This window comes from Macaca nemestrina, chromosome 17, assembly GCF_043159975.1.
Source record: "Macaca nemestrina isolate mMacNem1 chromosome 17, mMacNem.hap1, whole genome shotgun sequence".
Taxonomy (NCBI): Eukaryota; Metazoa; Chordata; class Mammalia; order Primates; family Cercopithecidae; genus Macaca; species Macaca nemestrina.
Genome location: NC_092141.1, coordinates 10,851,934 through 10,868,613, shown reverse-complemented (window position 1 = coordinate 10,868,613; position 16,680 = coordinate 10,851,934). Strand labels below are relative to the sequence as shown.

The 16,680-nt window shown below is 50.3% G+C and overlaps 1 protein-coding gene across 1 annotated transcript in view; it reads left to right on the top strand.

The window, feature by feature from the left end:
- Positions 1-6,921: 6,921 nt before the first annotated feature.
- The window catches only part of LOC105473568 (myosin heavy chain 3), a 28,341-nt gene continuing 18,582 nt past the window's right edge, over positions 6,922-16,680 (top strand). The window contains exons 1-9 of the mRNA XM_071082348.1: positions 6,922-6,974; positions 8,005-8,216; positions 10,226-10,369; positions 11,108-11,264; positions 12,369-12,396; positions 13,091-13,199; positions 14,455-14,547; positions 15,676-15,739; positions 15,821-15,919. Coding sequence (XP_070938449.1) covers positions 8,013-8,216; positions 10,226-10,369; positions 11,108-11,264; positions 12,369-12,396; positions 13,091-13,199; positions 14,455-14,547; positions 15,676-15,739; positions 15,821-15,919 — 898 coding nt within the window. The 5' untranslated portion in view covers positions 6,922-6,974; positions 8,005-8,012. The remainder of the gene's footprint in view (positions 6,975-8,004; positions 8,217-10,225; positions 10,370-11,107; positions 11,265-12,368; positions 12,397-13,090; positions 13,200-14,454; positions 14,548-15,675; positions 15,740-15,820; positions 15,920-16,680) is intronic.

Sequence of the window (16,680 nt, the reverse complement as noted above, 5' to 3'; positions counted from 1 at the left end):
GCCTAAAGGAAGGTTCCATCTTTACTTGGCGGGTAAGGAGAACCCAGTTATTCCATTGTTGGAAGAACTGGAAAAATTTACATGCAAACTGCATAAGAGATCATATAGAATTATTGTTAATTTTATTAGGTAAACAATGGCATTTTGGAGATTATCCTAGGAGATACATACTGTATATTTAAGGGTGAATTTGCATAATGTCTCCTACTTACTTTCAAATGTCCCAGCAAAGTAAGACTTAGCTACAGAGAAAGAAGGAGAAGTGAGAGAGGGAGGAAGCAAACCGGCAAAGTGTTAACAGTGGTCACATTTAGATATGGGTGTTCATTTATTATTTTTTGTACTTACCTATATGCTTGACATTTTTCAGGATAGAAAGTTGGGGGCCAGGCGCAGTGGCTCCTGCCTGTAATCCCAGCACTTTGGGAGGCCAAGACGGGTGGATCACTTGAGGACAGGAGTTTGAGACCAGCCTGACCAACACAGCAAAACCCTGTCTCTACTAAAAATACAAAAATTAGCCTGGCATGGTGGCGTCTGCCTGTAATCCCAGCTACGTAGGAGGCTGAGGCACAAGAATCACTTGACCCTGGGAGGCTGAGGTTGTAGTGAGCCAAGATCGCGCCACGGCACTCCAGCCTGGGTGACAGAGTGAGACCCTGTCTAAAAAAAAAAAAGAAAGAAAGAAAGAAAAAAAGAAAATTGGGGAAGGTGCATATAGTTGAATTGAACTAAAAGGAGAGTTATGGCCTCTCTCTCTGCTTGAATTTCTTCTTGGGACTCTGGGCATTTTGGCTTAGGACCCCCACCCTTCACCCTCAGTGCCAGGGAATGGTCTCGGCTCAGGATAACCAAGTTCCTCATTTCTAGTGACACCTAATCCCCATCGCAGTGGGGCATGGAGAAGGCACTTGATCCAGGAGCCATGTGCTCTCCAAGGCTGACTTCATGCTCTGGCAGAGAGCAGGCCTGGGAATGCCGCTGAGAGGCTGGGAGCCCCAGTGTCCGTTCTCAGGACTGAACATCAAACGGCGGCGGCGGAGAAAATGGCTGGGCAGGAAGTGACTGAGCATCGTGAAGGAGAGGGCAGCCCCTGATTCATTGCCTGCCGAGCCGGCCTGCATTCTTGAGACCCAATACGTATATTTTCCAGCCCATCAAGGGATAAATGTAGCTCTCTGCCCTGGCTGTGGGGATTATCCCTGGCTGTGTGATGGCTGAAAGAAGAAGGGCTCCTTCTGTTCCCAAAAGCCAGCTAATAATATACCACTAAGTAATCTGCCCCCTGTTCATCAGAGGAGGAATTCCAAGAGAGGGTCCAGGTCACCCCGGAAGCTGCCTCTTGAAGAAGCAAGAGGCTCTCTTCTTCAAGTTTTTTCTCCTTGGACGGAATTTTTTTTTTTTTTTTTTTTTTTTTTTTAAGATGGAGTCTCAGGCCGGGCGTGGTGGCTCACACCTGTAATCCCAGCACTTTGGGAGGCTGAGGCAGGTGGATCACCTGAGGTCAGGAGTTCAAGAGTTCAAGACCAGCCTAATCAACATGGTGAAACCCCGTCTTTACTAAAAATACAAAAAACAGCCAGGCGTGGTGGCACATGCCTGTAGTCCCAGCTACTCAGGAGGCTGAGGCAGGAGAATCGCTTGAACCTGGGAGGTGGAGGTTGCAGTAAGCCAAGATAGCACCATTGCACTCCAGCCTGGGCAACAAGAGCGAAAAAAAAAAAAAAAAGTCTCACTCTATTGCCCAGGCTGGAGTGTAGTAGCACAATATCGGCTCACTGCAACCTCTGCCTCCTGGTTCAAGCAATTCTCCTGCCTCAGCCTCTCAAATAGCTGGGATTACAGGCACCCACCATCACATTCAGCTAATTTTTGTTTTTTTTTTTTTGAGATGGAGTCTTGCTCTGTCCCCTAGGCTGGAGTGCAGTGGCGCAATCTCGGCTCACTGCAAGCTCCGCTTCCCGTGTTCATGCCATTCTCCTGCCTCAGCCTCCCGAGTAGGTGGGACTACAGGCACCCGCCACCGCGCCCGGCTAATTTTTTGTAATTTTTTTAGTAGAGACGGGGTTTCACCGTGTTAGCCAGGATGGTCTCGATCTCCTGACCTCGTGATCCGCCCGCCTCAGCCTCCCAAAGTGCTGGAATTACAGGCGTGAGCCACCATGCCCGGCCTGTATTTTTTTTTTCAGTAGAGACAGGGTTTCACCATGTTAGCTAGGCTATTCTCAAACTCCTGACCTCAAGGGATCCACCTGCCTTGGCCTCCCAAAGTGCTGGGATTACAGGCATGAGCCACCATGCCCAGCTGGATAGACATTTTTTTTTTTTTTTGACAGAATCTCGCTCTGTTGCCCAGGCTGGAGTGCAGTGGCGCAATCTTGGCTTGCTGCAAGTTCCACCTCCCGGGTTCACCCCATTCTCCTGCCTCAGTCTCCTGAGTAGCTGTGACTACAGGTGCATCAGGTGCATGCCACCACGCCTGGCTATTTTTTTTTTTTTTTGTATTTTTGTATTTTTAGTAGAGACGTGGTTTCACCATGTTAGCCAGGATGGTCTCGATCTCCTGACCTCATGATCTGCCCGCCTCGGCCTCCCAAAGTGCTGGGATTACAGGCGTGAGCCACCGCACTAGGCCAGAAATTTTTTTTTAGTATTACATGTCTCTTTCCTCCTCCCCATCTCAATAAGACATATATTCAGTGTAATTTACTCAGGGTTCTCATTAAGAAAACCAGTCGTACTGTGCTGTAATCTTCAGGTAGAGAAGAAAACTTACACCTGGCAAATACCTGCAACGTACCAAACAGCGCGAGGCATGGTGTGTGCAATGCTCGGATAGGCTGCTGAATGCACATAACTAGTCTGGGAGGCAGGTAGGTCACCCCCATTTTACAGAGGAGAAGACGAAGGTGCAAAGAAGCACACTGCCTGCCATCACGTGGTGTGCGAGCAGGCAAGCCGGGACCCACACCCAGGCCTGTCGGACTCTCAGCTCCATGCTCCTCCTGCTCCGACCTGCTGCTACGGAAGTACATGCAGTTCTCACCTCTCCTAAAGACACATTTCCAAATGACTAGACTTTGTGATTCCTGATATCCAGCTTTTCAACTGCTGTCCAGACTACGGTGGGTGCCGTCCCTTCCAGCCACCGTGCGATTTCTCCTGGAGAGCTGACCTCCATCCCTGACGCTGGCCCTCCTCTCACGGCCTCCAGCAAGCTTCCTGTGGCTCCTGCCTTCAGTTTCCTCATCTGAAAAGGAGACAGTTCAGCCAAGGAGATGGTTCAGCGGGATGTTCTTTCTCCCTCATTCCAACGCCATGGTTCGTTCAGCATGGGTGCCTTTTTGGCCCACTCAACACCTTTGATCTTGTACCACACAGTTCATCTGGGGGAATGCATCCTCCTCTTCTTACCCCTAGAGACGAACGCCTCTTTGAAGGCAGGGACCAGCCCGTCTCCATGTGGATCTCCCTGAAAGTTCCGGGTTCTGTGCCTGACACATAAAAAGTGTCCAGGGATATTTACATGACTGAAAAACAAATACATAAGATAGAAGGAATGATCCAGACTAAAAGAAACTGCCAAGATCTCACAGCTGAACACTCTGGGAGTCTACGACATTTTCTCCTAGATTCACTTATATTTGTTTGCTGAAGATGAAGAATTCTGATGAAGAGAAGGAAGGAACGACGGTGTGGAAAGCCAGGCAAGAAGCCATCAGCATTTTAGAGCTTGTGTTAGGTCCTGATGTAATATGGGTTCTCTCTTAAGGGAACTGAAAGAAATATTGAATGGAATATTTCTTTTCTGTCTCCTGGAGGTGAGTATGAATGTAGTTATATAGATAGACGAGTACATTGGTCACCGCAAAAGGGAAAAAGCAAAATTGCCCCGTTTCATTTCCACACAGTTCCTCCTAACAACATGTCTGAGTGTTGACGTAGAAACTGTAAGCACCCACACCCACTCCCACCCCACCCACAGCCTGCCCTGCATACACCACTGCTGGAGATGTAGCCAGGACCGCTCGCCCTGTCCCCTGACCCCTCGGAGCTTGTTAACACCGCCTCAGTGATATTTACCTGTCCATGGCCATCCTGACCAGGTTTCCCAAGGAGACAGCCCCCAATCACCCAGCAGCCTCAGCCAGTGCATCACTGGGCCAACAGGGCAGAGCCCCAGGGGACCACTCCCTTCACAACATGGATGGACACTTTAGGAGTGACAGTTACCCTCTCCTTGGATAAGGAGGGGCTCCAAGGATGGACATGTCAGTCTCACCTGGAGAGAGAGGGCAGCAGGCAGGGGCAATGCTCAGTGGCTGGTGGGCAGGCAAGGGGGGAGTGAGCCCTGCCCAACTGGCTCCCTTGGCGGCCACTGGCCTTGCCTGGTATTCACTGAACAGGCGCTTCACAAACATGTGCTGCTTCGATGTGAAATCGCCTCAATTTTGTAAATGAGTCTGTAGTGTCCACAGGATTCATCATCTAGAATACAAACCATTAAGGATAAAGGCTGCATCTTCTGTTTCCTCTGCGTCTTCTTGAAGCACTGCGTGTAGGGGCCAGAGTGCAGTGCCTTCGCCCTGAGACCGCAGCCCTGCCTCCCCGGTCCCACGCACACCTCATGGAGTGGCCTCCGCATCGGGGCTTGGTACTGCTGTGTACGGAAGGGGCGGTTTCTATGGGAAACATGGACAAACAGTTCTATTAGAATAAGTAACCACAGGATGCCCACCCAACTATCTTCCCAAAGATTTGTCGAGAAAAAAAAAAAGTAGGATGAGAATGGGCAAAAGCGTCCGACATACTTTTCTCTTCTCTTGAGGCTTTATTTTTCCACTCCTGATTTAGAAATGACCACATTTGTTAGACAGTCCCCCCTTGTCCGCCCTTTCTCTGCAGGCCACCGCCGTTCCCCCTACCCCATCCCGGCCAGCAGCTGATCTTTCCTAATTGGTCATCTATCTTAATAGCCACAGGTCCTCAGGCAGCTGTCGCTGGGAATATGAGCTGGCGGCAGGGCCCCACGTCACTAATTCACTTGCTGGTCTTATTAGAGCTTCAGAAAGAATTAAGTTAATAATGACACTAATGAGCCAGAATGTACTTAGGAGAATAGAAAGAAGGAGAGGAGTAGAAGGAGGAGAAGGGAGAAGAGGGCAAGGCGGGGAGGAGAATTATTGCTATTATTATTATTATTAATTATTCCTGGCACAGATTTTGCAATCACAACCCAAGCTTGTGACACAATCTTGCTCGAAATTCCAAAAGGATTTCAACTTTTCATCCTCAGTCTTATTCATTTTTCCACGTGATGAGATTTCTAAGCAAGACCCCGACTTCAGTCCTCGGTCCCCATGAGCTAGGGGCTGGCGCTGTGTTCGGGGGGTGATGACCGCCTGAGAATGGAGGCGGCTGCCCCCCACCCCCCCTCGAAGTGAGGCCATCCCATCCCATCAGGTGAGGGAGCACCGGCCCCAAGTTCAGAGAACGGCATTCCAAGCTCCTGACATTCTGCTGTCGGAAAATGGTGATGGATCCTGCTCATTTCTAATTATACCTTTCCCTTGGCAACGACCAAAATACATGTGGAAGAAGCTGGTTCTCGGCTTGGGGGGCCGCTCATCCTCTTTCCAAATATAGAGAAGGAATGAGCCGTGGGGGTTACCAATGGCCTATAAAAGCCCCGGGGAGCGGCCAGCCCTCTGTGGCTCGCTTGTGGGCGGAGGTAAGTCACAGGCTCCTCTTCTAGGTCTCAGCTGCTTGGAGCACACCCACCCGGTGGGCACATCCACACCTTGTGCATGGCGCCCTGGCCCTGCCAGGCTTTGGTGAGGAGCCCCGTGCGTGGCACCCTATCCCCGCCTGACTTTGGTGAGGTGGCACCTCATGCCTGTCTGAGTTTTCTTAGGATAAGCTAGGTGTAGAGAGCGAGGTTTCCCTGGGCCCAAATACCCAGCACCCTCTGGCTCCAGCACCTCCCCCAAGCAGGAGCCCTGCAGGTTCTCTTTCCTCTACCCCCTCTCCCCTGTCCTCCTCTCCAAGTGTCCTCTTGGGCAGGATCCTTTTGCATGCCCCGTGGGCCCAGCTGCCATGGCCTGACCTTCTCCCATTGCCTCGGTGACTCATGAAGGGTCAACGGGACTGGGGGCCTCACCCTGCCCTCACTTTCCCCACCTGGGCTGTACATTTGCCAGGTGTCTTGTCCTCTCAAGACCACACTGGCTGTGACCATTGTGTGTAAATTAATCTCAGAGATTTCACCAGTTCACAGACAAGGAGACCACCCCCTACCCTGGAACCATAGGCTTTTAGCAGGGATGCAGTCCCTGCGGTCCGATTCTAAACAGGAGTCAGGAAGACTGAAGAAGGCGCCGGTGCAGGCTGGGAGAAACCAGATTTCTACGCAGCTGAGAGCTTTTCCTCCCTGCCTGGCTTCCTGTGGGTCACGTGCCATCTGCTCTTCTGGCCTGCCTCTTTAAAGTATTAGTCCTTTGTCTTTTTTTTCTTTTTTTTTTTTTGAGATGGAGTTTTGCTCTTGTCGCCCAGGCTGGAGTGCAATGGCACAATCTTGGCCCACTGCAACCTCCGCCTCCCAGGTTCAAACAATTCTCCTGCCTAAACCTCCAGAGTAGCTGGGATTACAGGCACCTGCCACCACGCTCAGCTTTTTAAAATTTAATTTAATTTTTTATTTTTAGTAGAGATGGGGTTTCACCATGTTGGCCAGGCTGGTCTCAAACTCCTGACTTCAGGCCATCCGCCTGCCTCAGCGTCCCAAAGTGCCGGGACTACAGGCGTGAGCCATGGCGCCCAGCCCCTTTATCCTTTTTAGCTAACTCATCAGAAGCCGATTCTACATGGACGCAGCCACCCCAAGTACCGCTAAGTTGTGTATGTGCGTATTATTCCAGGTCCGGGATCTCCTGGCTGCTGCTGTCTTCTGTTCATCGTGCAGGTGGGACTCTCAGGTGAGAAGTTGGGCCCTGTCCCTCGGCCATTGGAGGTCTCCAGGCAATCCAAGCTTGCCAGCTCCTCCCTCCTCCCACCGGCTATAAGGGCACAGAGGGACCGAGGAATTAGCATGTTTAGACAAGGACAGGTCGTGGCCGGGCGCGGTGGCTCATGCCTGTAATCCCAGCACTTTGGGAGGCCGAGGCGGGCGGATCAGGAAGTCAGGAGGTCGAAACCAGCCTGACCAACATAGTGAAACCCTGTCTTTACTAAAAATACAAAAATTAGCAGGATGTGGTGGCAGGTGCCTGTAATCCCAGCTACTCAGGAGGCTGAGGCAGGAGAATCGCTTGGACCCGGGAGGCGGAAGTTGGAGTGAGCTGAGATCATGCCACTGCACTCCAGCCTGTGACAGAGCAAGACTCCGTCTCAAAAAAAAAAAAAAAAAAAAAAAAGACAAGGACAGGTCAGGCAGGAGAGGAGGTGGCATTTGGGGGACTGTCAAACAGATGCTGATGTCAGATGCTTGCTTTTGTTCTTAGCAACCCAAGGAAGCAAAAGGCACGTTCCCTCATGCGAGCATGTAGCCACCTTGATTGAAATGGTTCAAAAATATCTTTCCTCTTTGCCATTAGCACACTCTCTTTGAAGAAGGCATTTATTTTTTTAATGGTGTTTATTCTGAAATGTTCCCTCAGCAACACCTGGGTGTCACAGAAGCGGAAAAGGTGGTCCCAAGAGTAGCGCTCACTTCCAAGGCCCCTTATCGCCAATTCAAGCTTCAGATGCTTGAGGAGCTTGGGTTAAATAGGCTGTAAGCCTGTCGCACAGAGTAGCCCCTCAATAAACATGCACCCGTGTGATTTCCCAGCAATGAAGCCCTTGGGGTGGAGCTCCTCGAGGCATGAGGACAGCCTGCTTCCTGGGGCCCTGACGCTGAGGGCTCCTGTGGCTGAAGGAGGACAGGGTGGAGGCTGAGACAGGCCTGGAGCCGCCGGGTGCCCAGCAAGGGGGCAGCTGAGCTCACCAGATGGGTTTGCCTTCCAGCTGACACCATGAGCAGCGACACTGAAACGGAAGTGTTCGGCGTAGCCGCTCCTTTCCTCCGGAAGTCAGAAAAGGAGCGGATCGAGGCTCAGAACCAGCCCTTTGATGCCAAGACGTATTGCTTTGTGGTGGACTCAAAGGAAGAATACGCCAAGGGGAAAATCAAGAGTTCTCAGGATGGGAAGGTCACCGTGGAAACTGAGGACAACAGGGTAAGACTCTGCACCTCCACAGGCTGCTGGCCCTCCACCTGGTCATACCTGCTTGCCTGGGATATGCATCTGCCCAACCCCAGCCACTTCCAGATGTGGCTCCGGCACTGGAATGCCATATACCACGTAGCCTGGGGCTTCCCAGGTGTCCTCGGAGAAAGCAGAGTGAATACTGGCCTCAGGTTCCAGGGTGGAAATAGTCTGGCTGTGGCTGATTAAAACAATTAGTTTTCAGGTATTTTTGTCCATGTTCACTGTAGGCCAGAGGGGCCCAGCTCCACGCGTCCAAGGGTGTGGAGTTGGGAGTTCAACATGAATGACAGCTGTTTTAGGACACTCTCCTTTGGTAGCCTAGATTTGTCCCAAATTCTTCTAGCAATGGCCGTCTAACTAAGGAAATAAGGAAAATGTGTTACGGGTCCTAGGGGACCACAAGCTCAATGAAATAGCAGCTTCCTTGTATCATGAAAGTGATGAGCACTGCAGCCCACTACATTCTGGTCCAAGCCATTGTGGGGGTGCTGCGAGGAATTCTGGACCTCACTAGTTTCTAAAATCCAGATCAGGAGAATCTGGAAATGTCGGAAGAAAGGAAGGAAGGAAGGAAAGAAGGAAGGAAGGAAGGAAGGAAGGAAGGAAGGAAGGAAGGAAGGAAGGAAGGAAGGAGGGAAGGAGGGAGGGAGGGAGGGAGGGAAGGAAGGAAGGAAGGAAGGAGGGAGGGAGGGAGGGAAGGAAGGGGAGGGAGGGAGAGAAAGAGAGAGAAAGAAAGAGAAAGAAAGAAAGAAAGAAAGAAAGAAAGAAAGAAAGAAAGAAAGAAAGAAAGAAAGAAAGAACGAACTTAAAAGAGGAAAAAGAAAAGAGACAAGTAAAGGAAATAGTATCATTGGGTTGGGCATGAAGGAAAAAGGCATTAAAAACCACCCTGCAGGTCTACCAGCATTGGAGCTCCCAGAAGGTGGCTCTCTGTGTATTTCAGATAAAGAGCTAAGAATGGGCTCCTAACACATCAGGGAAGCTAGATACAGTGAATGATAATCTAAGACAAACCTAAGAGACCATCATAGACAGTGAGGGCCCATTGGCTGGGATGGTTTGAATGAATCCCTGCTTGAAGGGAGAGAAAAAGGCGGGTTTCCCATCCACACTGTCCAGAGACGAAACCAGGAAAACTGACCATTTCAGAGGAGGTCACAGAGAAAAAGGAGTGAGGACAGAGCAGGGGAGAGGAAGACAAGTTCCCCAGCCCCTGTGCCTGAGGTCCTCCAGCCCTGGGAAGCCCCAGGGTGTGGGGGTTTCTCCTTTTGAGAGAAGGGTAGGTTCTGGGAACCACTGCTCTGCCTCATGGTGCCGTTTGCCTGACTTCTAACACTCTGACCCCAGAAAGGGCAGGAAAGGGGTGGGGAGGGCAGCTGAGGGGCCATTTCTTAAGCATGCTGGGGCTGGGTGGTAAAGGGGGAAGACGTGGGCCAGAGCCAGGGGCCGGACAGCTGCTTTCAGAGAACTCAGAATGTTGGCGATCTGTGGGCACCAGCCTGGCGATCCAGTGGCCCTCCCTCATTCTCTTTGGTTCCTGCCTCACGACTGCAGGGGACATGCGGGTCATTTTCTCTCAGTAGACAGGAAAGAGCCAGATGCTGGAGTCAGCTGCTGGAGCTGGATTTTGGTCCAGGCAGTGTTACGGACTGAGCTGAGAGGTTCCCGCTGGCCCCGTTCCCAGCCACCGTCGCCCACATCACCCACAGAGATCCTCTTTTCTCATTTCTGACATCCATTTCTCACCTCAGGCCCACTGGGGAGGACAAAGACAGCCCCGAGTAACAGAAACAAACCCCATTCCATCAGCACCACCACAAGCCGCCCCATGGCCTTTCCTCCTCTCGCCGTGAGCTGGGCTTGCTCTAGGGCTGGGCCCTTCCATCTTGGCTCCAGAGTGTCTTGGTCTCTTGGTGGGGGCAGCAGACAAGACGTGCAGACAATCTTAGTGAAGCACTGTGCCTCTTCCCTTTTAGACCCTGGTGGTCAAACCAGAGGATGTGTATGCCATGAACCCCCCCAAGTTCGACAGGATCGAGGACATGGCCATGCTGACGCACCTGAACGAGCCAGCCGTGCTGTACAACCTGAAGGACCGTTACACATCCTGGATGATCTATGTCAGCAAGGGCTTTTGCCGTGGTTTCCCTGGGGCATTAGATATGCGGGCGGGGGAGGGAGGCAGAGGTATGTGTGTGGGCTGCGGGATTCTGGAAGATGACTGCTTGCCTAGCTGGTGAACAAAAGACAAAGAGAGAGGAGAAAGAAGGCAAGAAAGCAAGAGGTGGATGGGGCAGGAAGAAGGAAGATGGGGAGGAGGACCAGGAGCCGGAGAGCGGGGAAGCGGGGGCCAGGCTTGGTCACGGGGCGCTGTGACTTACCAACTGTGGGAGGGTCCCCTACTCCCCTTTTTGAGTCTCAGTACCTCACTATAAATAGGAATGGTAGCTTCCCCCCTTTATAAGTTTATCCCAAAGAAACATAAGATAATAATTAAGGCGACCGGGCGCGGTGGCTCACACCTGTAATCCCAGCACTGTGGGAGGGTGAGGTGGGCGGATCATGAGGTCAAGAGATCGAGACCATCCTGACCAACATGGTGAAGCTCCATCTCTACTAAAATACAAAAATTAGTCGGGCGTGATGGCACGTACTTGTAGTCCCAGCTACTCTGGAGGCTGAGGCAGGAGAATCACTTGAACCCGGGAGGTGGAGGCTGCAGTGAGCTGAGATTGTGCCACTGCACTCCAGCCTGGCAACAGAGTGACACTCCATCTCAAAATAATAATAATAATGGCAAGGGATTTTCCATATGCACATATATACATATACACACATACATGTTTTTCCTCCTACAGACCTACTCGGGCCTCTTCTGTGTCACTGTCAACCCCTACAAGTGGCTGCCGGTGTACAACCCTGAGGTGGTGGAAGGCTACCGAGGCAAAAAGCGCCAGGAGGCCCCACCCCACATCTTCTCCATCTCTGACAACGCCTATCAGTTCATGCTGACTGGTGAGTCTCCCAGGAGGAAGCACGGGGTGCTGGAGCAGGCATTGCATGAGGCGTGTGGCAGCTGCCCCTTGGTCCCAGGCCGGACCCCATCTGGTGTTCAGCACAGGGAAAGGAGGAAGAAGGAGCCAAAAGAGGCAGAAAGGGGCCACAACATGTAGGGCCCCGCATGCCAACGTGACAAGTTTGGATTTAATGCAAGTTAGAACATGCAAAACGGAAATGGACGTTTTCATGGGTCAAAACTAAAAACTGACCATTTTATATAGTTTACCCTAATCTGACAAGAACGAGAAGCCACTGGCGGTTTTTTTTTTTTTTTTTTTTTGAGATGGAGTCTTGCTATGTTGCCCAGGCTGGAGTGCAGTGGTACGATCTCGGCTCACCACAACCTCTGCCTCCTGGGTACAAGTGATTCTCCTGCCTCAGCCTCCCGAGTAGCTGAGATTACAGGTGTGCATTACCATATCTGGCTATTTTTTATATTTTTAATAGAGACAGGGGTCACTATGTTGACCAGGCTGGTCTCAAACTCCTGACCTCATGATCCGCCTGCCTTGGCCTCCCAAAGTGCTGGGATTACAGGTGTGAGCCACCGCACCCGGCTACCACTGGCTGATTCTGAGTAGAGACTTGACCTCTCTGAGTCTCAGTTTCAAGAAGGAGGCTTTTGATATTGACCAAAGGATACAGCTGGATGGGAGAAATCGGTGCTGGTGATCTGTCCCACAGAATGGTGACTCTGATAAGTAATAATGCATTGTATATTTCAAAATGGCTAAAATCGTATATTTTAAATGTTTTCTCCACAAAAAAAATAAGTATGTGAGGTGATAGATTTGTTAGTTAGCTTGATTTAATCATTCTACCATATAAACATATATCAAATCATCACATTGAACCCTATAAATATATACAATTATCCTTTGTCAATTAAAAATAAAATAAAATAAAAAGCAGATGGAGGCTCTTCAGATTTCCACCTGAGGCTAAACAAAAAATGGAAGAGGAATTGTGCAATTTAACTCTGGCTGCTTCAGAGTTGGGTCGAATCAGGAAGCTCTTTTTATATCGCCATCAACTCTATTTTATTTTCTTCTCTGGCAGATCGTGAAAACCAGTCCATTCTGATCACGTAAGTATCCATGGCATAGAATGGTTCATAGCTGTGACCAAATGTGCCACTGGCTCTATTCTGTTCATTAGAAAGTGTTTGGAGCAGAGTCTGTAATAAAAAGATCAGGCTGGGCGTGGTGGCTCACGCCTGTAATCCCAGCACTTTGGGAGGCCGAGGCGGGCGGATCTCAAGGTGAGGAGATGGAGACCATCCTGGCTAACACGGTGAAACCCTGTCTCCACTAAAAAAAAATACAAAAAAAAATTAGCTGGGTGTGGTGGTGGGCGCCTGTAGTCACAGCTACTCGGGAGGCTGAGGCAGGAGAATGGCGTGAACCTGGGAGCCGAAGCTTGCAGTGAGCCGAGATCGCGCCACTGCACTCCAGCCTGGGTGACAGAGCGAGACTCCATCTCAAAAAAAAAAAAAAAAAAAAAAAAAAGAAAGAAAAATGAAAAGATGGATTTGGGGATGGGCAGGAAGATCTGCATAAGGCCTCAGAAAAATGGAATTACCCATACTTGGGTCAACTGAGCAAGTGGCTGTGGCACCTGTGCCCTGGGCCTCTGCCTTCTCAAGTGGTCTGTCACATTAGTGTGGTGGGTGTGTGTCAGAGGTGGCTCAGACCATGCCCAGGCCTCAGTACGACATCCTGGAAAGCCTGTTTATACTAACAAACTTGTTTCTTTCTCTCTTTTTTGATCACTCTGCACAGCGGAGAATCCGGGGCAGGAAAGACCGTGAACACCAAGCGGGTCATCCAGTACTTTGCAACAATTGCAGCTACTGGGGACCTGGCCAAGAAGAAGGACTCCAAAATGAAGGTATGGATGGGAGAGCAGGGCTTGCTTTGCTTTCACTTTTAACTGTGGTCTTAACCTCAGAATGAGGGGGGCCAAATGCCCTCACATTCCCCGCTCTTCAGGGAATGGAGGGCAGGCTAGGATTTACTATCTTGAAGGACAGCCAGTCAGCTTAGACAACACAGTGTGGAGTTGATCTTGTAGGACTAGATCCCGGGACTTCTTAGAAGACAAGGCTCTAGGGCTAAACTTTAAAGGTCAATCTGCAGACAGCTCAGTGAGCTTGTTCTTTTATAGCAGAATCACATATACCAATGTGAGTGACTCACAGCCTATCCTGGCCTTTTGAAACAAATGTATTACAGCAGCATGAAGTGAATACGGACAACTGACTGGAGAATCAAGGGATTGAAGTGTTAAAGGAATGTTCAGTCAAGAGACCCCCAACTGTAGCGCCAAATATAACAAAATGGCAAAAGTGTTTTGAGTAAGACGTACTGCTGATTTGGTTGGTCCTCGGATTGGAAAAGTCAAGGAGGGTAGGGATTTATCAGGGCAAGCCAGAGTGGCAGAGCGGGTGATCATTTTTTACTGTCATTTTATGGTTTAAAAACATTGTTACCTCAGGTCAGGCTTGGTGGCTCACGCCTGTAATCCCAGCACTTTGGGAGGCCGAGGCAGGCGGATCACCTGAGGTCGAGAGTTCGAGACCAGCCTGACCAACATGGAGAAACCCCGTCTCTACTAAAAGTACAAAATTAGCTGGGCATAGTAGCACATGCCTGTAGTCCCAGCTACTCGGGAGGCTGAGGCAGGAGAATCACTTGAACCCGGGAGGCGGAGGTTGCAGTGAGCCAACATCGTGTCATCGCACTCCAGCTGGGCAACAAGAGTGAAGCTCTGTCTCAGCAAATAAATAAATAAATAAATAAATAAATAAATAACTGTTTCCTCAGGCCGGGCACGGTGGCTTACACCTGTAATCCCAGCACTTTGGGAGGCCGAGGCAGGCAGATCACCTGAGGTCAGGAGTTTGAGACCAGCCTGACCAACATGGAGAAACCCCAAAGTACAAAATTAGCCAGGCATGGTGGCGCATGCCTGGAGTCCCAGCTACTTGGGAGGCTGAGGCAGGAAAATTGCTTGAACCCGGGAGGCAGAGGTTGCGGTGAGCCAACGTTGTGCCATGGCACTGCAGCCTGGGCAACAAGAGCGAAACTCCGTCTTTAAAAAAAAAAAAAAAGTTTCCTCTTCTTCCCTCAATTTCTTGCATTAGGGGACGCTGGAAGATCAAATCATCAGCGCCAACCCCCTGCTGGAGGCCTTTGGGAACGCCAAGACCGTGAGGAATGACAACTCCTCCCGTTTCGTGAGTCTGAGTTTGGTTAAGATGGAATTTGCTTTGTGTCTCACAAAATAGGCAAGAGCCCTGTCCTCAAAGAGTGTAGAGACCAGAGGTGACAGATGATGAAAAACAAAACAACCCAACGGGACCATTTCAGATAAAGATAAATTCAGGCTAAGTTCAATGAACAGCATGTGTGAGAGAGGAACTGGGGCCCAGGCTTGCTTTGGGCAGAGTGGGCAGGGAAGGCCTCTCTGCAGGGCTGGCACAGGAGCTGAGAGTTACAGCGTGAGAAGGAGCCCAACTTAAAATGACAGGAAGGAGCGGGGACGAAGGAAGGACAAGGGCAGTCCCTGACACGGGGAAGGGCCTGGTACAGTCAGGGCACCTACAGAGGGTCTGTGTGGTTGTAGGGAGGAGGGCAGGGGGGCCAGTTCCATGAGATGAGGTGGAAGAGAGAGAGAGAACTGGTCATTTGGGAGCCATAGGCCATGAGAAGAAGCTTGAATTCCTTTCTAGGTGTAAGAGGAAGCTACTGAGGGATTCTATAAGCCAGGGAGTGATATGGTTTGATTTGCACCTTGAAACAATCACTCTAATTACTTTGTTGACTAGATATGTTGAGGTGGGGGAGGAGCATAGAATAAAAGGGATAAGTAAAAAGAAATAAGGAGAAACCCCAAACTGGACGGAGAAGAAGGGAGAAGAGGAAGGACATATCTAATTTCAAACTGTAGGTGGGGCCGGGTACGGTGGCTCACGCCTGTAATCCCAGCACTTTGGGAGTCCGAGGCAGGCGGATCATGAGGTCAGGAGTTTGAGACCAGCCTGGTCAACATGGTGAAACCCTGTCTCTACTACAAATCCAAAAATTAGTCAGGTGTGGTGGCACGTGCCTGTAGTCCCAGCTACTCGGGAGGCTGAGGCAGGAGAATCGCTTGAACCCGAAAGGCAGAGGTTGCAGTGAGCTGAGATCATGCCACTGCACTCCAGTCTGGCGACAGAGCGAGACTCCGTCTCAAAGACATAACAAAACCAAACAAAACAGAAATGTTAGGGGAAATAGGCTCTTATTCACATCACCCATGAGATGAATAGGAACTATTGGGCCACGGTGGAATCTGGTCTCCTCCTGAATCCCGCCCCATACAGGGCAAGTTCATCCGAATCCATTTTGGAACCACTGGGAAGCTGGCCTCTGCAGATATTGAAACTTGTAAGTAGATCCATGGGGATTCAATGGCGTCTCAGAGTAACTGGGAACTGTTTGAAAGAGAGTCCTGTGTTTGTGTTCCAGATCTGCTGGAAAAATCAAGAGTCACTTTCCAGCTGAAGGCTGAAAGAAGCTACCACATCTTCTACCAGATACTTTCTAATAAGAAGCCTGAACTCATAGGTGAGGAAGTCACCAGTGGGGCTGGTGTTTTAGGCAGTTTGACTGTGATCGCTAGACTGAGGAGAGTTGTATCTACGTATGGTTACTCTACAGTCAACAGGGAAAGTTTATTTTATTTTATTTATTTATTTTGAGATGGGGTCTCCCTCTGTTGCCCAGGCTAGAATGCAGTGGCATGTTCACAGCTCACTTGCAACCTTGACCTTGCCGGGTTCAAGCAGTCCTCCAGCCCCAGCCTCCCGAGTGACTGGGATTACAGGCACATGCCCCCACACCCGGCTACTTTTTGTATTTTTTGTAGAGATGAGGTTTCACCATGTTGCCCAGGCTGGTCTTGAACTCCTGGGCTCAAGCAACTTGCCCGACTTGGTCTCCCAAAGTGCTGGGATTACAGGTGTGAGCCACTGCACCTGGCCAGGAAAAGTTTATTTTAGAAATGGGATGTGACTATCTGGGCAGTCACATGCCAATTTGAAAAACCTAATCAAACAGAGGGTAACAAGAACAGACCACTCCTGACTAGCTCTGGTTTATAAAAACCTTCTGAGCAACGGAACATCTAACTGTCCTTTGGCGCCCCCTTGTGTTCGGGCACAGAAACAATCTATGGCCAAAAGCGCCACCAAAGCAAACAGAGTAAGGAAGCCCATGGAGGTACTACGCACTTCCCTTGTCCACCCTTCACAGTGGTCTCCGTGCACACTGCTTTCTTTGCTCTTTGGCTGTGTTTGCTCAGCCTTCTGGTCTCCAGCTTGGAAACA